This window comes from Topomyia yanbarensis, chromosome 2 (assembly GCF_030247195.1).
Source record: "Topomyia yanbarensis strain Yona2022 chromosome 2, ASM3024719v1, whole genome shotgun sequence".
Classification (NCBI taxonomy): Eukaryota; Metazoa; Arthropoda; class Insecta; order Diptera; family Culicidae; genus Topomyia; species Topomyia yanbarensis.
The window spans coordinates 419,586,836-419,610,675 of record NC_080671.1 but is presented as its reverse complement, the minus strand read 5'-3'; the positions used below and the strand labels follow the sequence as shown (position 1 = coordinate 419,610,675).

The window sequence follows — 23,840 nt, the reverse complement described above, 5'->3', positions numbered from 1 at the left end:
ACCCCCACCAATTCAGTGCCCCAAGGATTAGGTCTCAGCTTTTTAAAATACGCAAATATAGCCTGTGCAGTCTTAAAGTGTGTAAGCTCGTCAACTGGAGGATGCGTGCAATCAGGCTTGTTATGGATACTTGAAAATCAACTTCAGGGCTGATTCTGAATGCGAGGAAAATTTAAGTAATAGGAGCATCATTTTATTGTCCATTAGATTATGCAAAAATAAGAAAGTTGTCTTCGCACTCAAAACAAATATGCAGATAAATAAATTCGAGATTTACTTGTGAAGCGGTGCAAGAAGTTACAAAACTTCCTAAATAAAATCTTAGCGTACGATCTACCTATATTTCCGAAAGACACGGATTCTGGGCACATTCCAGGACTAAAGTCACATTTGTTATTCGTTGATGACTGAACCACTTTTCACTAACCTAGTCTCAAATGGAATGTATAATTATCGTTTGCACATAGATCAACACTCCTCCCCCCTTCCCTCATTCATAGATCGGATAGATAAGAATGGAACAATTGCACGAATAGGTAGATTAAAACAGTTTGTTTTGCAAAGCCTCCCTCATTCATTTACTTCCAAGGTGATTGAAGTTTCGCGTCGAGTAGGATGCCTCCAGTTCAGAGGAACTATAAAGTCATTCACCGACCAAACCATTCCTTTTTACATTATGTGGACAGATGGAAGGCATGGGGTTGGCATCTTTTACATTGACGGGCATAAGTGAAATGCGTAATTCATATCCGGTGCATATCTTTTCGATAAATCTATTAAAAAAGTGTCAAATTTGGCCTACGTGGTTTATGAATGGTCCCTGAACTCCAGAAGTCGCGTTAACCCATTATGTCCTAGCGTATGAAATTTCATACGCAAAAACAACACATTTCTGGATCATACTTGTTATACAATAAAGGCGTTTTCAAACTTCTAGTCTTCTGTGAACGTTAATTAATACACTATAACTTATAATGTGCATGCGCAATAATCTTGTTTCGGATTGAGAACGAATGACCATGAGTGGTGTGAAAGATGTCACTCAGTGCGAAAAAATGGAAGAAATTGTGTTTTCCTCCTATTTCGCAGAGTGTCGCAGCAACGTGCGATGGGTATTAGCTAGTATTATATAAAAAGGGACTCAAGCAAGATCCTTGAGGTAAACCAAAATAAATATATCGAGATAGTTTAACCATTTAAATAAAAGTGCATAATTTTGAAAGAGAAAAGATTATTAAGAAAATGAACAATTATAACAGGAATTCCTAATTCAAACATTTTTTTGTGAAATTATTGATCAATATTGAATCAAAGTTGAATTTGTGATGCTAAAAGGGCAGTACAATCCCTTGTACTTCTATCTTTTCGGAAACCATATTGAGAATCTGATAATATTTCGCGCCACTTAATAGGTAAAATATTTTGTGTTATAAAAATATTAAACAAATTTACTAAATGTATCTTTCCATCATCTGGTATATTGGAAAGAACTTTAAATTTTATTTTATCTAAACCAGGAGAACTATTACATGTGGTGGATAAAGCATAGTTGAATTCTTGCAATGAAATAGTTTAACCTAAATGAAGAAAAGGATTAGAGGATAATTGAGTAAATATTTTATTATTGGATGGAACATAATCAGGACAAATTTTTGATGCAAACAATTACAATTACGTAGCCTCCTGGCAGTCGACCATAGTGTGGTCATTGAAGAATTTTTATCAAGATTTTGAACAAAATTTCGCCAATAATTACGTTTTTTAAATTTAGTTGTACGTATAAACATAGCTTCTAATTTTCGGTAGATTAAAAAATCACGAATTAATCCTGATGATTAAAATTGTTTGAAGGCTGCTGATTTAGAATTTAAAAGAGATGATTTTTTAGAATCCCACCAAAATGTTGGACGTTTTCTCTTATTATCATAACTTGAATTTTGTTTAGTTTGAGATTGCAATAAATTTTGAAATAAAATATCGCAAAACAATTTATAATTATTGAGAGGATCTACTGAATAATCAAAATTTTCTAATAAAGAAGAAACTACAGCAGAAAATTTAGTCCAATCAATATGTTTAGTTAAATCGAACATAATATGTTCAACAGAGTGGTTTAAGCTAGATGTATACATTTAATAATTTAATAATATTGGTAAATGATCACTACCATGTAAATCTTCTACAGTTTCCCAAGAACAGTTCAAATGCAATGTGAACATAAAGAAATATCAACTGAGGAATTCTTAGCTGGGGTAGTAGCAATTCTGCTTGGGGAACCATTATTTAAAATTGATAAATGTAATTCATCAATGATATCCAAAAGAATGATGCCTCTGCCATCATCCCTGTCACATCCCTAAGAAAAACTATGAGCATTGAAATCACCTAATATGAAATATGGTTCTGAAACAGTAGTAAGTATACATTTAAATTCTGAAGAAGAGAAACTGTTATTTGGAGGAATATAAATTGATAAGATATGGAATTTTGAATTTTTAATTAAATTCTAAATTAAACACACTCAATAGAGTTGGACGAATGCCAATCATAACTCCACCAAAAGCTACATTTCTATCTTTCGTTATAATATTAAAAGTAGGAATACGGAAAAAATTGAATGGTCTAACCAAGTTTCACAAATACAAAAAAAAATATCTACATCATTATTACAAATTGATGATTTCAAGTGATCAATTTTTGGAATAATGCTTCTACAATTCCATTGAAGAAATTTCAAATAATTTCTATTTTGATGTGATGTCATTACAAATTCGATAATAATTGAACAATGATAGGCAAATATGAGGATAATTTACTAAAAAGTGATTAAATCAATGGAATGAGATTACTTAATATTTTTTTCCAATGATCGCTACAACCTAATAGATCAATCATTTAAAATGTTATGAAACAAAGATTTTGATTTATTAGAATCAGAAGGTTTATTTTCAGAATCATTTTTAGGGAAACGTGGAACATCATCAGATGATGTAAGTTTGAGTGGAGGGAATTCTTTAGGATTAAAAATGATCGATTTATGAGAGTTGTGGTTTTTCTTTAGTTCACGGTGAATATTACTTCGTCTTCGTTTAATTGAAGGATGATGACTAGAGTGAGGTTGAGGATCAGAAGAATTAGTATCATCATCATTAGGAAGGAAATCAAAAGAATTTTCAGTAGGAATAATTAAAGCGGAAGATTTAAGCAATGCAGCATATGACATTTTACTTTTAGTTAATGCCTTTTGATGCAATCTAGTTTGGCAATTAATATAAGCAGAGCATTCTTTCAATTGAGAATGAATACCTTTGCGTAAAATACATTTTTCGTCAGAAGAATTACAAGAAGAATTAATATGATTATCACCACATTTTCCACATTTTGATTTATAAGAAAAAAAAATTCAGTGCGACCGAAAAGTGGGCAATGATCACAATGCATTACTTTGGGAGTGTAAATACGAACCCGAAATAATACATTATTTACGTATAAAAAATCTGGAAGTGTAGATCCAGAAAAAGTGACACGAATAGCATTAAATGTAATAAATTTAGAATTATGATTTTCAATATTTTTTTTATAAACGCATTCACTATGAAGTACGTAAACAGAAGAAATACTTCTATTTTTAAATGCCCCACATCCATGATTGAGATTCAATAAATTCATCAAATATAACTCCATCAATTTCTACAAGATCCGAAGGGATATAAATTCGGTATACATATATCCGAAAAGAGTTTGGAAGATACTAAGGAGTTCGCATCTGTACAATCAGAAAATACAACCCTCAATTTATTTAAAGAATTTTTTTTAATTTCTTTAACAGATTTAAATTTCTTATAAATTTCGGATGAAATGAGAAGTACATTTACAGGTTTCTCTTTTTTCTAATCTAAGCAGTATAAGGTCCTTTTGTGGACAAAGGATATACCCTTATACGATTTTCTATTTTTTAACAAAATCATCTAAAATTTTTGGAGTTTCGATCAGCTCAATTGAATCAGAATCAACAACATCCATGACGAAATGGAGAAAGTAAGTTAAAATATAGTGACTAAAATGTAGCAGATTACAGGAAACATAATATAGAAAATAAATAAAATAAACAAAATAAATTCAAAAGACTGATTAAAATTAAGAAAAAAAAACAAAATTCTTATTCGATTATAGTCCCTTTTCAGAAACTGAATGAATTCCTGAATCCTTTTTTTCCGAAAAAGGAACACAATTCGCCGTTGTCTTCGTACAACGTTTTTTTCGTCCTTCTTCTTTTTTCTTCACGGTACTTTTCCGTATTGGTCCTGGAAGGACAATCTCCTTTCTTGAAACTTTCTGCAGCTTTTCCCTTGATTTGACGCTGAAATAAAGGAAAATTTTAGGTTCGCAGCAAAATGTTCAATTCATCATTCCTAATTTACATATTAGTCACTATTTGTGCTCGTGAAATACATCACAAAGTCATAAAGTACTTTTTCACTTTCATGATTTAGTTCATCTACATGAACTTATTATTTTCACGTGAATAATTTCACAGAGCTCACAGAAAATATTCATTGGTCGTGTACTGGCTCTTGATTCCTTGTATAGTAGTCACGACTGACCATTTGTGCTCGTAAAATAGTTCACGAAGTCGTAAAATATTATTCATGGATTCGTAAAGTAGTTTTTGATTTATAGTACGTTACTCACGATCTATCCTGCGTACTTCTGATATTTAAAAGATATCCCTAATTACACTCTGCAACTCTGCACACTATCTTCAAATTCTTTCGAAAACTGTTTCGCTAAATTTGGAATATCCATAGAATCATTTCTGTTCCGTGAACTGTTTCATGAAATATAACGTAGTTTTGTCCAGTTGCTAGTGATCAGCCAAAAGTATGAGCAGTAGATACAAGAATACTATCGGGACCTCGAACATCGTTATTGGATAAGGTTCAGTGTGATGCGTGGAATGAAAAAGAAAACGACACTGAGCGCCTAAAATATATTGCTGAGTCAAAAATCGTGTTCGTGAAATAATTGATAAAACGAGATACTGCGAATTGGTTACATTTTCATGAGCCAGTTTATATTGTCACGTTACTCCGAGTAAAAAATTCGAAGGGAACCCCAAAATAACATCACGATAACGCTGAGGGAAATTATGAATATATTGATATAACTGTTGATATCTTGAACATGAATTACATTATTCTGCTTATAATAAAATCATGAATAAAATAGCACGATAACGTGAGTAGAATTTACGAAAATCGTAACTAAGATCCTGAAGTCATAAAAATAAATCACATTACTCTGTCAGAAAAAAAATCCAATAATAGTCATGAATAAAATATCCCGATAACGTGAAGAGCAATAAGGTAAATCACGATTAAGCTTCTGAAATCACGAACATCGTTTAACTGTCGGTTCTTTCAGTTGATATTATTAATGCATTCCAGTGTATCCCCAAACTATAAACAAGAATCATAACAAAAATCAAGTATGTCATGGGAACAACTGCATTTACCCAACCAAATAACCATAGTTCACGAAATCGTGATTTTTCTTTCATAAATTTATGAACAGATTTTTTTCCTGTATGGTCGTTACAACGCTGTTACCGCACTTCAGCCAGATTTAAAAAGAGTTGCCGCTGCAATTGACGACTTCCAATTGACGATATACCTTTTTGCGAGAAAAAATTCAAAAAAGTTTGAATTTATGTAAAGGCATAAAGCAATGATTTTATTGCCTTATTAGCATATAGCTATGTTTTAGTATTGTGGTAGGCTTTTTTCCGAACCCCCTTTTTATTTAAGAGGATTGCGGTGATCACGATTGAAGATCAAGAGATCAACTAAAATCCTAAAACTCAAAAAATGTCATTAGTATATGAGTATTCCTACCTTAACGATTAGTTCAATAAATTATAATTTATGGTACGGGAAAAATTAATCACGATCAATTGAAAAAAAAAATGAAGAAAATCGGTGGAGTGTTTTTTTCGGCAATCGTGATCACGGAAAATCCATTTGTGAAAAAACTACATTTCAAGATAATCGAGTTTAAATTTTCAAGTTACCACTGCTCTTTTTTGTGGACGAAGCGCTGTAACTTACGATCTATTTTTTGGATCTCTATGAAAAATTGGGAAAATACTCTCAAGGAGTTGTACTTTCAGATAAAGCAATAAAAAAATTGAAAAAAAGCTACATACCTTAAAGTAATGTTTTTGTCTATCCTTAAATGTAACTTTTCTAAGTAATTACCATTGATGCCATAGGTTATTTTGGTGTAGATATATCAAATATAATCAAAATAATGTGTTCATTTTTTTAGTTCGCAAAAATGGACTTTAAGCAACTCTAATTTACTAAGTAAACATAAATGTCTAATAGCAAGTGGTTAAAATTATGGACATGGTATTGGAAAACAGGTGGATATTTAGCAAAGATGGGTTAATGATAAAATGAGATTATAAACATTTCGACCGTTAATGAAACAATACCTTTAATGAGTCATGGAATAACATTTCGATTTGGCCTCATCAGTGTCAGGTAATCGCACCACCACATGGCCGTTAAGTTTAAAAAACTTACTATTGTCAGATGATTTACATTGTCTTATTTTAATAGCTAGAATAATTTGGAAAGTTCAGCACGCTTCTCCCGGAAAATTTAAATTAGAAAAGCTTACGCGTACATACTGTAGCGGTCATGTCATATTCAGCAATATTTTTCAAATTTAGTAGAACCAGTCTGATTTGTTTGCGCCAAGAGTTAGACAACCTACCGTTGATCGACTCTTGCGAAACACCCTAGCAAATACTCCTCTCCACGAGGGGAAGAAATTAAATTGCCTGTTGAGATTCTCCTGAAGACGAAAACCATGACGATCCTTCGCTTGGAATGCATGATTGAAAGGGACAGATAGAGCCAAAGGTTAGCTGACAGAATAAAACAGCTAGTAGGGTCGTTGATTTCCGAACTTGCCCGAAGAAATTTGCGGGAAAATACGCGCTTCCTGTAAGTTCGTACGAAATTACCTTCCCTAATCTGAGGATTAACGCTGCTAGTCCATTTCGTCCCTGTCCGCCAAACATAGTGAAAGTGCGCGTAGTTTGTCCGGTTTAGTTTGTCCAAAGTAATTAATTTGACGTAATAGTACTGTGAATTGGTCTAATTCTTTGCTCTCCCATCTCAGGTCAAGTTTAAAGTTGAGTAGATAGTACGTGCGTAGGAAAGTGTGTGCAGAAGAAATAGTAGAAAAGGTAAATGTGCTCAAAGTTTCATGCCATTGACCCCCACATGTGCTAATGACCCCGTCGTGCAATAGCCAGACGGCATTTTTTATTTCGCACAGCATCTACGAACAAGAAGAAGGAGAGAGGACAAAATCACACGCGCGCAGGTCCTAACGCAGGACGAATTCGAACCCGGCACCGTCACGCCGCCGGGAGGAAGAACGGTCCGTTTCCGTCTATCGTCGGGAAACCCAACGCAACTTTTCCGGCCGATTAAAGCATAACCAGCATCCAACAACCGCTGGTCAGAAACCGGCGCGGCCGATCGATGTGATCGCCCGTCATCGAATCGCCCGTCATCGAAACAGCCACCGCATCGCAGAACGATCGACAGCAGCAGCAGAAACCAACAACAGCAGATTGGGTGAGTCGTATCGTTCTTGCTAGATAAGAGTGAAGGGTGGCGTCCAGGGAGGACGCCACAGTGATTTAAGCCGCCAGAGCGCAAAACGCTTAAGAAGTCGTCCACGGACGGCTAGAATTTAGGGACGCGTCCATGAAATAGGTTGTGTGTCGGCCATTACATTCGAGTTCCGCCATTCATGAACGCCACACACAACCCAATTAGTTAAGTCACCCGGGTGCAAAGCAATAGCTTGTTGAGCGCTGGAGCCGTGAGGTGACGTCACCGAATTGGGAGATTTGATGAAGGAAAGCCTGTTATGTATGGTCAATGAGCACAAGTAGGGAGAGAACACGCACACAGACATAGAAGATAGGCCTAGAATTTTAAAAGTGAAAAAAATACAAACATGCAATAGAAACGAAAATCTTTCCGCCTGTAGCGTAAATAAATGTTGTTTAGTCTAAACGTACTAAAATGTTTGTAAATCGGTGTAGTACTCCCTCAAGGTTTTAGTCTCGTTGAAGTATGGTTACGTCATTTCGTTCTGTAGTTTTCGTTTTGTTTCGCTGTCTTCCGCTTGGCGGAATTTGATTAGTGGTGAAAGCTTCGCTTTCTGCATGTTTGTGCCACCTGGTGGTGTGTGGCAGCAGTTCCAATGATGATATATTAGGTATGGGGAATTTCTTACTGCGAATTATCTGAGGGTGATGAGGTTTTTTGATGATTGCTGCTAGTTGATAATAGGGTCTTCTACCCGACTTTTGGAGGCTAACTTTTGAAAAGCCTGTCTGGTTCGATCATGATTAATTTCTTTTAGGTGAATCTTCTTCAGGGACTCGCCCTAAGAAGAGTCTCATCCGGGCAAACAAATCTTGGCGTGCAGTCTTCCTACGGGAAGTGGCGCATAAGCTGCACGCTTGCTAGGGATCGACCAGGGCTGGCTACAATACACGATGACCAAGGTCTGCTGCACTGACTTATACTAGCTGGTAAAGCTCGATTAAAATATATGTTCTGAACTATCTAACAAATACTACGTATTGTTTGGGATAGTAAAATTAACTGGTTGTCATTCCGGATGCAGTATTATCCTCAACGATGGCATCGATTAAAAATGACAATAATGAGGCTGTAAACGTATTTCTAGGCATTAAGTCCATTACTATCACGAAATCAAGCAACCAGTAGTTAAATATTAAATTTCATACAGAAATAAGGTGCACGGTTAGTCGCAGTATTACAGTTAAATAAATACCTGCTTCAATATATTAAAAGATTTAATCACTGACACTATTTCAAAATGGGGTTGTGTACATGACACAACCGCGTTGTAAGAATGGCACGCTTCAACGTAGAAATTGTTTGAATAAATTTAGTGTACATATTTCTTCTCTTATTAGTAATAAGAACGTTATAGTTTTCTTGAGTTACAACAGATGTTTTCTTAATTATTAATTTGATAATACAAACTTCTCTACAATCTACAAATAAAATTTCGATTAAAGATGCTGAATTATGTACTGGTGTTTCAAAACTAATAAACGAGGAAGGACAAACGTGAAAAACTTCAATAACTGATAGGACAACAAAGTTATCATAATGTAAAAAATGAATTTGCTTAGCGAGTTCTATTAGGTTGATGGTTCTGGTAGTCTAATGTAATTTGGGTGGCAATCCCAGTATCAGTTCAATGGTTAAAAATGATGACATATTATCTGGAACATAAATTTGAAGAAACAAATCTATAAGTCATGACGATTGATTTTAAAACTTCATACAAGAGAAAAGGTTATAATAGCTGCTATATAATAAAGAAAACCTCGATGAGTTATCGTACTTCCTTCAATGAATATCAACTGCACTAAGGTAAAAGTAAAAGTGATCAACAATAGGTAAGATTTAAGGTAACCTATAATAGAGCAAACAAAATCGTAAATCCCGTTCAAATATGCCTATTTTGTTGTGTATTTTCCAATTACAGCTGAAATCTGGATGCATCAGATAATTAAAATATTCAACGGATAGCATTCACAAAGTAAGAGTAGCACGAAAGGTAACTATCCAAAACCGAACGATTTACAATAGAGATGAACACAGATAATAGATGACAACAGACCATGGCGCCAAAAATAAAAAAAATACAAAACAGAGTGGTTTGAACGAAATGTGCACCGTAGAAGAAAGATTGAAATGATTATTAGATAAAAAAAACTGAAGACAAAACCTGATCCTCTCAAGATAAACCAAGGACGAAAGTGTTGCAAGAATAGGATTTTGCTTTTCCAAAATGGCTGACAATTTGAAGGTGTTCAATAATAATTAATCTGTTTACGTTAGTTGATTTTTTAAAGGATAGAAATGTCATTTTTGGCAAGCTGGTAAAAGAATAACGGGTAAATCATTCGCGCCAGAATCGCTTGATATAAACGCAGAAAAGAGGTTAGCCAAATATGCTGAGCATAATTCGAATACATTGACATCTTATTTTCTGCCTGTCAACAGCATACAGAAAAGGTAAAGTGTTGTAGGTATACTATTACAGGTAAACATTCGATCCAACTAGCAACGGACTCAGCGACGAATGCAGAAGTATTAGTGTGCTGTACTGTGCACCTACGGCGAACCGAACGGTCGCTGAATCCGAATAAATTGCCAGCCGGTTTTGTATTGCACATCATTCGACAGCGAACAGAGTTAGCATAGACAGTAGGTCGTCGCTTTATATCATTGCAGAAATAAACCAAAAGTTAAACGTTGATCGAAATACAGGCAGTGCAGTGAAAAAAGCTCTATTAAAACTAAAAACATGTTTTTTTTCAATACATGAAGTGAATCGGAAAATTTGATTGCCACGCTGTTTTCAGCTTTCGCAAAGATGGCTACCAATTATCAGCAAGAGTGACATGCAGAGATATGTCTATTGTTGTAGGATTTGATCGTGTGAAAGGTAAATCATTTCGGCTCTCAGCATGGCGGTATAGTGTAGTACAATTTCGGAATCAATGGTGAATTTAAGCCTAAAGTCAGCCATTTTGAAAGTGAACTAGCTCTTCTTAAATTGTTATACCAAAGACAACCGCGTTTCTAATTTATTTTTTTGTATTTTTGCCCAACAGCGCACAATAATTACGCTCCAGCTGGATAAACTATCAGAGCTTATGGATAATGCCGCAAGAAAAATCATGCTATGGATCGTCGTGTATATCGAGACAATACGGCAAATTTAATTCGACCGGCGAGAAGGGTGTATAAAAATGTCACTCACACTAAGCAACTTTGGATGCAGCCGGCTGTCTGCACGTGTTTCGTGTGCCGAATTGGGGTGCTTTGCCTGTTATATCAGCTGGCCTGGCGCACATCAGCATGATGTAGTGATGCTGCATAAGTTTCCGCAGAATCAGGAAGTTGTGGATTGTTTGCAACTGGATCGCTGTGTATGTGATTCAGCAAGAATCAATGTTAGGAAACAGTTGGCTCTTCAGATCGACGCCGCTTTAGAATTTTTAAGGTAAACTACTACTAAATTTGCAGTGAATTCATATTTCATGTTCATCTTTACAAAACTAGGTCGTTTTAGAATATTTACGTTAAATTATCAAAACTTTAATTTCGGATATGTTTTAGAAATTCGTTTTTTCCCTCTCTGGGGCCACCATGATGTTGGTTATTTTCTTTCTTATATATTTAAAGAAACGTCAATAGTGATTTTGCTCGTCTCTTCAAAACTAGGTCGTTTTAGAATATTTGTTTTGTTTTTTAATGACATTGCAAATCTCTTCAAAACTAGGTCGTTTTAGAATATTTACGTTAAATTATTAAACCACTTTAATTTCGGATATGTTTTAGAAATTCGTTTTTTCCCTCTCTGGAGCCACCATGATATTGGCTATTTCCTTTCAAAGAAACATCAATTGTTGCTCATCTCTTCAAAACTAGGTCGTTTTAGAATATTTGTTTTGTTTTTTAATGACATTGCAAATCTCTTCAAAACTAGGTCGTTTTAGAATATTTACGTTAAATTATTAAACCACTTTAATTTCGGATATGTTTTAGAAATTCGTTTTTTCCCTCTCTGGAGCCACCATGATATTGGCTATTTCCTTTCAAAGAAACATCAATTGTTGCTCATCTCTTTAAAACTAGGTCGTTTTAGAATATTTGTTTTGTTTTTTTAATGACATTGCAAATCTCTTCAAAACTAGGTCGTTTTAGAATATTTACGTTAAATTATTAAACCACTTTAATTTCGGATATGTTTTAGAAATTCGTTTTTTCCCTCTCTGGGGCCACCATGATGTTGATTTTTTCTTTCTTGTTTATTTAAAGAAATATCAATAATGATTTTGTTCTTCTCTTCAAAACTAGGTCGTTTTAGAATATTTGTTTTATTTTTAATGACATTGCAAATCTCTTCAAAACTAGGTCGTTTTAGAATATTTACGTTAAATTTTAAAACTACTTTAATTTCGGATATTTCTTTTCCTCTTTTACTGAGTGTTCTGTTTTTCGCATAACACTTGTGCTTCGGTTCTTTACCTAACTTTCGAAAAAGTATTTAGTCCTGGGGATTACTATTATCTGGTAGCTTTTAGCTACCTTTGACTTTTCGAAGGTAAGGATTGCTCGCTGTGTATAAGGTAAGACTAAGAATGTTCTTTTATTAATTCCCAAGGCTTATTTTATATGCGCTGGCATGTTGCGCGACATGTTTGTATTTTTGGTTATTCTGAGTAAAGCCAATTGGAGAGAGACAGAAAGGCTACCTAGAATTGGTCGCTACTCGGGCAGAGGGTGTGTGCCCATAGATAGCACTGGACGTAGGGAAAAACGCTTGTAAAGCGAAAGGTTCTATCAATAAACCTTATGGTCCTTGCCAAGTAACTTACTATCTTGAATTTCACCAGTTAATTCTTAGACTCTAAACTAGAGTGGCGATCTCGACAATAGGATGTACAAGCGAGCAATATAAAGCATATATCGTGTTCATATTGGTGCGCCATATATCCTGTTTCATCAGACTCGTGCCTATGTGGTCGATAAATACTCCATCCTGGACGACTCTGACCAACAATGAATTTGCCATACTGAAAACTGCTGCCGCAGTTACCATAGTTGTGAATATAGAACGTGGAGAAAGGCGAATGAATGGCCTAATTACCTCATTTAATATATTACTTTGTCTCCTTTCTACTTGAGAAATTCTCACAATTTCTCGTTTCATTTTAATTCGGTGTTCTTTAAAATTGGGATTAAAGGGTTCAGGTTCAGATGCATGCATTACACTATGCTCTGATTTTTGTCTACTATTCTTCGATTCTGGAATTAAATCCTCTCCTTCGACGTCTAAAACTACGTCTAGTTTAGCAATCGTGTGTCTAAACGCTTCCATTTTGCTTAGGATCTTAGCCTGTCTAACTACGCCTGCCATTCCTAAAATCGCATAGAAGGAAGTCAAAGATCGATCGTTCACATCCTTCAATGTTTTATGGATTAGTGGTCGCGAACTGACAAACCACTCTGCTTGAATGAAGGTTGATCGTAAGACTGCACTTTTAGGTGACCTTTTAGACATATCGTCTATCTTGGCACAGAGCACTTTTTTTATAGCTATGCTTAACCTTTCCCAGACGGCTCTAAAATGTGGAGCTGTTGGAGGGTTGGAAATTTTAAACTCCGTCGGCTCTCCTCGTTTCACTGTTGAATTGAGATATTGTAGAAACCGCTCTAAATCTCTTTCGGTCTCAACGAAATTGGTTTCGTTATTGCTGCGAAGCTGAGTTACTTTACCTCTACGCCACATGAAACATAGGAAGAAGCCATCGGTACTCATATTTCCTCCCAATTCAATATGTTTATCGCGAGTAATTAAACAAGTGAAAATTACTCCCCATTTATTTTCTTTGATATTTCTACCGTTTTGACCGTTGAAAGGTCCAAAATAATCCTTTCCGCTATACTCAAACAGAAACGCGTTTAAAATAGTTCTTATAAACGGGAGATTAGTCGTCCCTGGAACTGTTATGTGAAAAGTATTCACAATACAATTTGTATTCCAATCTACTTCGCGCTCTCATGACTCCAGTGTTGATGTCAATGAGGGGATATACTTTTTTAAAATAATCATTTTTGGTCAAATAGTGCCTTATTTGCTTTCTTTCTTCATCATTTTGGATGTCATATTTTAGCATCCTTTTTATTTCTTTCGCAAATGCTTCTTTTTGAACATTGTTAATATTTTCGTTTTCTGGGCTGTCGAGATTTTTATTAGTAGTAATTCTTTTGTTTCAGTGTATAGGCTCCTAGATTCCTTGATTAATTTATTCAGTGTTTGGTCTGGAATTAGGTGCTCGTTTTCTAATAATTCCTCTTCAAACCCTCTGTAATAGGTTTGGTTCAGTTCGTAAAATGTTGAGTAATGCTTTGGTTATGTAAGTTGGTTGCGTTGCGTATAGCACAATATTTAAAGAAACATCAATAGTGATTTTGCTCATCTCTTCAAAACTAGGTCGTTTTAGAATATTTACGTCAAATTATCAAACCACTTTTATTTCGGATGTTTTAGAAATTCGTTTTTTCCCTCTCTGGAGCCACCATGATGTTGATTTTTTTGTTTCTTGTTTATTAAAAGATACATCAATAGTGATTTTGTTAGTCTCTTCAAAACTAGGTCGTTTTAGAATATTTGTTTTGTTTTTAATGACATTGCAAATCTCTTCAAAACGTCAAACGTCGAGTGTATCAAAGTTTTCTACACTATCATCAACATAGTGCTGTTTCTTAATTACGCGTACAGCATCTGGAAACTGCTGTTCGAAACATCTCAGCGTTTGTATTTTTTACAGCTTGCGCGCACGATGGTGAGCAAGTTGATCCAAACGTCATTACTTGCATGACGCATATTTCCGGCGCTTTAGTATAGTCGCAATCGCGCCAAAGAAATCTTTGAGCGTTTTGGTCCTCAGCTCTAATTCTTACCTGGTGAAACATTTCCTTAATATCACCCGTTATTGCAATTTTTCCTTCTCTGAATCGCAATAATATACCGAAAAGAGAGGTAGTTGCATCCGGTCCAGAAAGAAGGGCGGAGTTGAGAGATACTCCTAGAACTTTAGCTGCTGCGTCAAATACAAGTTGAGCATATTTCGAGATATTTTGGCGTGGGGTTTAATACCATTCATTAAAATCCGAAAGTTTTGGCACTCCGGTGTTTTGCGTTAATACTTCTGCCCATTTCATTTGTAAATTAAATGGCAGCTTCTTCACCAAGTCTTCGACGAGGCGGTGGCCGTGAAGGTATTCATATTGTTGAATTATCTGAATATTTGTTACTAAGTTGTCCAGGGCGTCAGATAATTCGGCAACTGCTGCTCTGTTCTCTCTTTTGATTTTCGACAGCTCGCCTAGCAGTTGGTCATAAATTAATTATGGATTTCCGAAGTTTTCTTCCAATCGTTCCATTATCTTCGGAACTTTATCTGGTTCCGACATTGGTGATTGGCTACTCTTTTTGCAGCGTTACCCTCCAACACTTGTTGGAGTGTGCTCATGTTTTCGAGATTGCTGAATGGACCTTCTCGTGTGGTTTCATCGAAGATTTTCTTAAACTTCGGCCACTCTTTTGACGATCCATTGAATTTAGGTAGCGCTAAAAGTGCTTGCCTTTTCAGATATATTGTCCAATCTGGGGTTTGACGGACGTTATCTTCCTCGCCGTCCCAATCTGATGCTTCTTCCTTGGGTTCTGTTTGTCTCTCTGCTAGTGTTAGTGGTGTTGTCGTCTTTTCCATCAACGATTTTATGGCCTTAGTTAAATCTGCCAATATTTTGTCGTGCGTCATTGGCCTATCGCTAACATTTTCATTAGCGGCGTGGTTCTTTAGTTGAAGATTTTAGGATATGTTTTAGAAATTCGTTTTTCCCTCTCTGGGGCCATCATGATGTTGGTTTTTTCTTTATTGTCTATTTAAAGAAATATCAATAGTGATTTTGTTCGTCTCTTCAAAACTAGGTCGTTTTAGAATATTTACGTTAAATTATCAAACCACTTTAATTTCGGATATGTTTTAAAAATTCGTTTTTTGTTCCTCTCTGGAGCCACCATTACGTTGTACCATGTCAGCATTGCCAACCAACGTTTTAAGTATGAGTTCTTTTCAACTTATTTGCTATAGAAACATTTGCATGGGAATCAACCACTGAAATTTCAATAATTTCAATAACTTCTACATTTGCGGTACAGATCCGCAGCCGCAAGCATAACAAAGCATTCACATTGGTAAATGTTTTGCATTCTATCGAGTCTTAGCGGGTGAATATCACACTGCTCATCAACTTGTACTAACCCAGTGAATCTAGTGGAAAAATGAGTCGGCATTTTGGCTCCAGCTGGAATTCCCGCTGGACTTGCTAGGTAAAGTTTAGCTTTCTATCGTGTGATAAGAAAGAGCGCTCCTAGGCATTTTATAGCCTTTTTTCGCGTGTCATCTTGGGCCCTATTCTCACAGTCACGTCACCTAGTGACTAGAACAAAATTTACTCTAGTCACTAGGTGACGTGACTGTGAGAATAGGGCCCCTTGTTCCACCTGGGACACCGTTCTAACTATTGCTACCGCAATGCTTTCTCCCCAAGCGCCGCTTATAGGTTGGAACAAGATTGATAGCGGGAATGCGTATAAGACTAAATATTTGCGACTTTGTATTTGCTCTACTTAAGAGCACTAAGATAAGATATGAGACTACACCACAGTAATTTCAATAATTTCAATAACTTCTACATTTATGAATTTGTTCGTTTTAAAAACTGTTGTCAACCACTGAAATTTCAATAATTTCAATAACTTCTACATTTACGAACGGTTCCGTTATGAATTGTATCACTGCCAAACTATGACAATGACTTTTTCGTATCGGGAATTTGCGCAAAATACTATAATCTGCTTGTTTTGTTTCCAAAAAGTTTTATTTCTTGAAGAAGCAAGTATATTGCGTACGGTTCTTTAACGGGATTGTACCTAAGGACAAGAAAAGGAGAATATTGATACTTCTCCTGAACTGGTTTTCGGAACAGGAAACACGCTGACCGCTTGTTGCTTGATATACGACGATAAACATTCTTTAACTTAGTTATTTACATTTCAATGTCTTCCTTACCCGTCTTTCTCACTGCTTAACGCGCTTAACGTATTTTCATGTTCAAAACTAGGTCGTTTTAGAATATTTGCGTTAAATTGTCAATCCGATTTTTCATCTCTTTTTCTTTTTCTTCTCTGGATCCACCATGATGTTATTTTCTTTTTTTTGTCTAAAGAATTATCAATAGTGGCTTTGTTCATCTCTTCAAAACTAGGTCGTTTTAGAATATTTAATTTGTATTTAATGACATTGCGAATCTCTTCAAAACTAGGTCGTTTTAGAATATTTACGTTAAACTATCAAACCACTATAATTTCGGATATGTTTTAGAAATTCGTTTTTTCCCTCTCTGGAGTTACCAGACTAAGTTTTGTTGCAGTTCCGTGTAATATAGTAAGCACTGTGCCCGATAATTGTTTTATGACATTCAACCACTGAAATTTCAATAATTTCAATAACTTCTACATTTGATCGCACTTTTGAAACCGAGCAAAAGTAAAAATCCTATCGATTCGAAGAGTTGGTATATTATTTGTCTACTATATTTTCACCACCTACTTGGATTTCGATGAAATTCTATAGTTTATAATTTTGTAATGGTGTGTAGCTATAAGGTAGTTAGTAAGAATAAACAATTGTTAATCACAAAAGAAATAAATTACGACATTATTATTCCTTATCCCACCTGTTTTTATCTTAGTATCACATTCACGTTGGTCCTAGTAATGCACCGCAACAAACCTCCCTACGAAAGCAGTATATTTCACAGTGGAAAAGCGCAAATATGCGAATATACTAAAGGATGAATCACTGACGGAGCGTCGAAAAAAAAATATTTTAATGTACCAAACCATAGATTGCTGACTGGCGCGAGCGTTCGAACGTAATAGAAAATTGCTTTGACGTTTGAATCGAGCGATGTTCGAAAAACGGATTCTTTCGATCGAAACCGATAATGCAACCCAAACAAAAAGGGCAAGTTGCTGGCTAACGGGGGTCTATTTGCCAACTAGGATGCGCTAATTGCCCTTCAATTTGCCAGTAAATGGCTATTTCAAATGCAACATTAGGGTTACTTGCCGCCGTCATTTTTTGCCGCCCTACCCGCCCTTAAACAACCCCAAAATCGCCCACGGAACGCGCCATTTAATCGCCCTTAATTGCCTAATATAAGAATTACTAATAATACATATTTTCGGATTCATTATCTACTCACATAAACTTATCAGTATACTAGGTAATCACCACCAAACTATAGGAAAAATCAATGGCTAAATTGGTATTGCACACCAAAACTTACCACAAACTGACGTTCAAAAATGTCGTTTTCGATTGAGAACCTAGACACTAACCCAGGTTAGTTGCTTCAAACAAACGTTTTCAATGGAACTGAGCTGGGTTCTCGCACCACAGCGGTGGTGTGAGCGAACCCGAAATATATTTCAGGTTGAAACCCAACTCGGTTTACAGTTCAGTGGCGCATAACTTAGGTTCGAAACTGGTTTTTAAACAAACGGTTTGACAGCAGTTAGGTCCGAAACTGAGTTAGTTTCTGCCTCAAGCAAAAACGACATGAGACTTTAGGTCAGAGATCTTGATCTACTATACTTACACACGATCCCACAATTTCCCACATTCGTTGGCTAAATGACGTGCACTAGACAAACAAAATACAAGCGAGAACACGCCAATTGTTTCAAAAAACAATTTTAAGCTTAAGCCAAACATGAAAGTATTGAAATTGCCTTTAAATCGCATTAGAAAATTGCATTTGTTCCTAGCAGCAATTAGCACAGGCGAGTTGGGCTGGATGTTGTTGGCTCGAATCAAAACTTGTCGAAAGTAAACAAAGTTCATTTCATATCGTCAACCTGGCGCCCAGGTGGTGAAATCAACGGAGTGCTGGAGCGTTGCCAAAAAAAATTTATTTCCAGATTAAATTTTACTAAACTTCCCAGTTTAACTCAGTCGGAATGCTGGCTGGTTCTAATTCGTATTCTGGCTCCGGTGACACAACCGATTCAAGTTAGAATGTTTAAGGGGTACCTTTTCGATGCGGCTTAGCCGCATAACCGAGGCCTAGGAACCGAAGCGGCGCAAAGCCGCTGAGGATCCGCCGGACGAGGTGGCCACCGACCCGCCATCGGAAGCAAGCGAACCTGTGATCCACTCGTTTGCCCGGCTTACTCAAACATAGGGGCTATCCCTAGTTTAAGTCCGACTGAGCGGTAGCGAAGTCGGACAGCACGCGCAAAAGCGATGTGGCGTAGCCACATTGGGTGCTGGACACAAAATAAAATTGGCAACGCTAGCAAAATGTAAACACAAATGAACACTCCGGATGAATCTATCGTCAATTGACATTTCGACGAGTTTTGATTCGAGCCAATAATATGGGCCCGGCGAGTTGAGTCAAACGTCAAACTGTTTAAATCGCCTGACCGTCCGCATTTTTTTGACTGCGAAATTGGTCGAGTTGATCCAATGTGGTATGAACAGGTGTGACAGATCACACGGTTTGCAAACGTTGGAAGCCACAAAAACGTAAACAATCCAATCGCTTTGTATCCTCCATGAACCAGTTATCAGTATCATCGGTAAATATCCGGGAATGCAAGCCACCGGAAGAAGGCGAAATTCATAGGCATAACTATGAAATGTGGAAAGATTTGTTGCTGGGTTCTCTGTCTCTGGCAGGAATCGTCGATGAAAGGACCAAGTGCACAGGATTAAAGTTAAAAGCCGGTTCCAGTTCATATCGTTCAGCAATACCGTATTGATAAATCGTAAACTAACGGGTCGTTTGTTGTGTCAACCCCGGATGTTGGAGAAGGAAAAAATATTAATTGTGGACTGGAATCTCGATTCCAAACAGCATTTATCGGTTGTTCGGCCATCTATGGAAGTTGTACTTCAATGTCAGCTTCTTTCTCCGAACAGCCTAGCCGTGTAGTGTCGGTAGTGGTTGTTTCAACCGGCTAAGAATTGCACTACGGACTACCTGTTCCAGTGGTAAAAACCCACCAAACAGGGAACCCTAATTCCATAGTGTCATGCGACCCGTGCTGTGGGTAAAATTGTTGAGGGGGTTTAAAATATTCTCAATGGCAAACGGAACCTGGGAAAAATTGGGCGAACTCCCCAGTATGCCAAATTACGCAGCGGAACGTTCACTCTACGCACCCAAGTTTTTTCACCGATGATCCGCTTAATTTTGCCGAATCTTTGTTGGCTTGCTGAGACTCTCGGCTGATGGTAGTTCGGTGAAATTTTGAACGTTTTCGATTATCAAATTTCGATGTGTACAGACGAACCTGCCGTCTGGTATCTGGCCAAGAATTGAGCCACTGGGTTCCTGCTCCCATGTCGTAGGAGGAGACTGAAAGTAGGAGACCCTAAGTCAAGGTGTAGTTCGTATGCCAGTCACGCACGGAGCATTTTGGGTTTTGCGAATCTCTGACACAGTGGACCATTATTTTCTTCGCAAATCGTGGGAATCCAATGATCGTATACCATTTAAACCTGACATGGCTCGCTATATGCGTTAACAGCCCAACTTGCTTGGTGTCCTCTAATTGTGCAATTTATGTTGGAAATGAAATGTGCAGTTCTCTAATCAACAATGGTTAGAATAGCACAAATTAATCTCCAGCATAAACGTACAGCAACTATGAATTTATCCTGACTCATGTAGGAAGATAAAACTTCCATAGCATTGGACAACTCCAATTTGGTTACTAAATTTCATGGATATTTTCCAACTATTAGTCAACTAGACGACTTAGATGACGTCGTGGATACGACAAACTCATTCATAGTAGCATCATACGAAGAAGCTTGTTTACTTCGTACTGTTAAAACGACTAGGTGAACCCCGTGGTGGAGGGCTGAGCTTGAAAGAATGAAGATGGATATGAGAAGAGCTTGGAATCGGCGTCAGCGTGATGATTCGAGGGCTTTCAGGTCAGCTCGTAGTGCATATAAGAAATAATTGGTAAGAAAAAAGGAATCGGTATTTTTAGTAACTTTGTTGGTATTGAAATTAAAAATCGGTTTAGATATCGATAAATCGGTATATTCTGCAACACTGTTTTGGGGTTTATCTACGTCAAAACAATGTTTTTGACAAATTGGAATGAACTCTTGGAGTTCATACCCAGTAAACGAAACGGTGAATAGCCAGATTAAAATTGATGCCGGCGAGCGGTAGGCTACTGGAACTTTGTTATAGGCTACCCGCCGTTACTTTATTTCATATTCCCCACTCGAAGTTCATCCAAATGGTGTAAAAGTATGGAGAATCGAGTTAAAATTGGACAGGGGAATACAGAGTAAAATGGGAAGTTCGAAGAATTTTTGATTGTTTCAATAGTTAGAGACACCAAATTAACGTGGCAGTATTCAGAATCGATCCAGCGATGAAAACGGAAGCTGTTCTGCATATAAATTTTTTTGACGAGAAAGGTCTATTACGACAATAGCGTTCGCACGATTCTATGGGAGCGGAACGAACGGTATGATGAAAGCAAGACGATTTATTCTGCACTATGGCATCCCTCATAAATGTGTACCATATGCCAACCATTGCATCAATCGTTTCAAAACAATTTTCAATATGGTTCGTTCAACAATAGATTAACATTGCCTAGTATAATATCGAACATAACCAGTGTCCTTTTTCCATATTCGACCGTACAAACAACGGGTTGTTAAGAACAGTCACCATACCAAAATGTGCTGTTTTCCAAATACATTTTGACAACATACCATTCAAGAACCATACAGATTATGGTGGAACGCATATTTTAGGTTTAGCGATGGATAAAATATTAGCTAGAGAAAAAAATCTTTTCCCCTTCACATTTCAATTCTATCGATTGATGAAATATTATTTTGCTCTCGCCATCTTCTGAAGAATGCTCCGTTGACACTAAGTGGACTAACACTTTATCCAATTGTGTTATCTCCGTAATATTGTTAGACGAGGATTTTTGACCATCTTAAACTACAGATTTTTGGGTAAACAGATATACGAATAACAAAGCCCACCAGAGCAATACTAACCTCGGGCGCCAAAGGACAATGTAGTATACAAATCTCCAATATAGTATACACGGAAGGTATTGGAAATGGTAACTAAAATGGGTATGGTAGTATAACAGTTCAATTACAATGGTGAAATATATCAGTAGTATTCCCAATATGGTGAGCATTATACGAATAGTTTGGAAATGGTTTCGAAGATTTCTGGAATGGTATTTATTTATACGGGATATTCCTCCCTAAGGAGGAAAAATTGAGTAAACACCAAAATATCTCCCCAGGAAAAAAATTGTCGGTGAAACCACTCTACGTAAAGGGCACAAATTCTTACTTATAATAGGGATCTTTAATTTGGAAAAATTGTGCCAGTTTTTCATATGTATTGGTAGCGGGTGTCCTTACGAGTACACTCATATCATTCTTAAGCCTTAATTATTATTTTATGATTTTTAAATTAAAAAAAAAACCAAATTAAATTCAACCAGCAAACTGACAGTTGTCCTACTAAATGACGTATCTGCTAATATCTCGTTCGCCTCATTGTTAACCGGGACAGCACCCCACACAGCATGATCTGGTACTTTGTCAATCCGCTAGCAGCCTGCCATCCCAAGTTTAATCTGCAAACTATGGTAGATCTGATAAGGCAACCTATAGAGTCGTGCAAGTCTCATGGGTTTGGATGTGTTATTGTCCTAAAAGGAAACAAACTAAAAAATGTTTTTTTCAATAGTTTTGGGCCAAAAAAATGAAAAAGGACTGAGATATTAACTCACGGTACTAATCTGCATCAGAATATGCCTTAACCCGCACACCCCTAAAGATCCCTATTTATTCTAACCTAATACCACTCATGTGAGATTCATCTTACGAATGCCAAAGTACAATCTGAGCCACGCCTGTATACAATGGATTTGATCGTAATGATTCTAAACGTCGTGATCAAGAACAAGAGTGTATGTTGTATTTGAAAAATCGTAACTCAAAGAAACAAGACCCAGTGAAATTAAATGCCTCTTTTTGCCGTTTTATAAGTGAGAGAATTGAAAACCCGAAATCGTTGGATTATTTCAATTATAAGTTCTTTGAAACTCGAGAATATTAAGCGGACCCGTTTCAGGGTTAAATTAGACCTGCGTCATCCGCGAAGGCCATATATTTGACCTCTAACGCCATCTACGATCGAACGGTGAAGCTTTCCGCGCCAAAAGCTAGCGGAAAGCGTTCGATTCGTTGTTGATTTGACGCTTTCTGGTTGCTGTATTGGTGCTAGCGCCGCACACCAACACCAATTGGTGAAAGCATATCGCCGCGTGCGGCGAGGACAGAGTCGGCACGGCATGCCAAACAGGTTATTTGCTGCTCCAGAGGCATTCGGTTCGGTGTGAAGCAGAAGCAGCAGATGGACCCAATCCTGTCTGTAGTACAACAGGCCAGTCGCAGTTGTAGTGTGGCCGTGGTCGAGTGCAGTCGCGCAGTGTTTTGAAACCGCGTTCAGTCCGAAACGTGCTCTCCTAATTATAGAGTGGGGAGGTGGTGGAGTGTGTCGCTCCGCGTAGCAAGTGTCATCGGCAGAAGGGAAAACAGAGAAGCATGAGTTGGTGTCTTGTTGCAGTGCCGCCGAGCTTCAGCATAATGCCCTTTTGCGGGATGCACTTTTAGTGTGGAGTTTGAAAACAATTATTAGTAGAAAGTGGCCCGCGTGCAGATTGTGTGGCAGGTATTTGGAAGCAGGCAGCTGATTTGCCGGGTGCGGGTTGTTGAAGCGATAGCCAAGGAAAGGCTCGCGGGAAATGGAGACTGGCCGGTTTAGAGCGATGCGCAATCATTGATCGGAACTGGGTGGCTGCTGGCATTTTGGGCTTCTTGTTGATACTGTGTGTGCGTGTGTATAAAAACATATTGGTTGTTTCTTTATTCGGTTGTGTTCTTGTCCGCGCTGCCGGTAGTTTAGTGAAGCTGTGCCCGGTGAATCCGGGATTCAAAGTGTGTCGTGTGTTGATCAAGGAGAGGACGACGAAGCTGG

At 37.1% G+C, this 23,840-nt stretch overlaps 2 protein-coding genes across 2 annotated transcripts in view; both read left to right on the top strand.

Moving 5' to 3' along the window:
• Window positions 1-16,131, top strand: part of LOC131685216 (pro-resilin-like) — a 33,764-nt gene extending 17,633 nt beyond the window's left edge. The window contains exon 4 of the mRNA XM_058968786.1: window positions 10,754-16,131. Coding sequence (XP_058824769.1) covers window positions 10,754-10,782 — 29 coding nt within the window. The 3' untranslated portion in view covers window positions 10,783-16,131. The remainder of the gene's footprint in view (window positions 1-10,753) is intronic.
• A 7,094-nt stretch (window positions 16,132-23,225) lies between these two features.
• Window positions 23,226-23,840, top strand: part of LOC131685215 (extracellular sulfatase SULF-1 homolog) — a 249,304-nt gene continuing 248,689 nt past the window's right edge. Inside the window, exon 1 of the mRNA XM_058968784.1 lies at window positions 23,226-23,534. The gene's annotated coding sequence lies outside the window, so the exon portion shown is untranslated. The remainder of the gene's footprint in view (window positions 23,535-23,840) is intronic.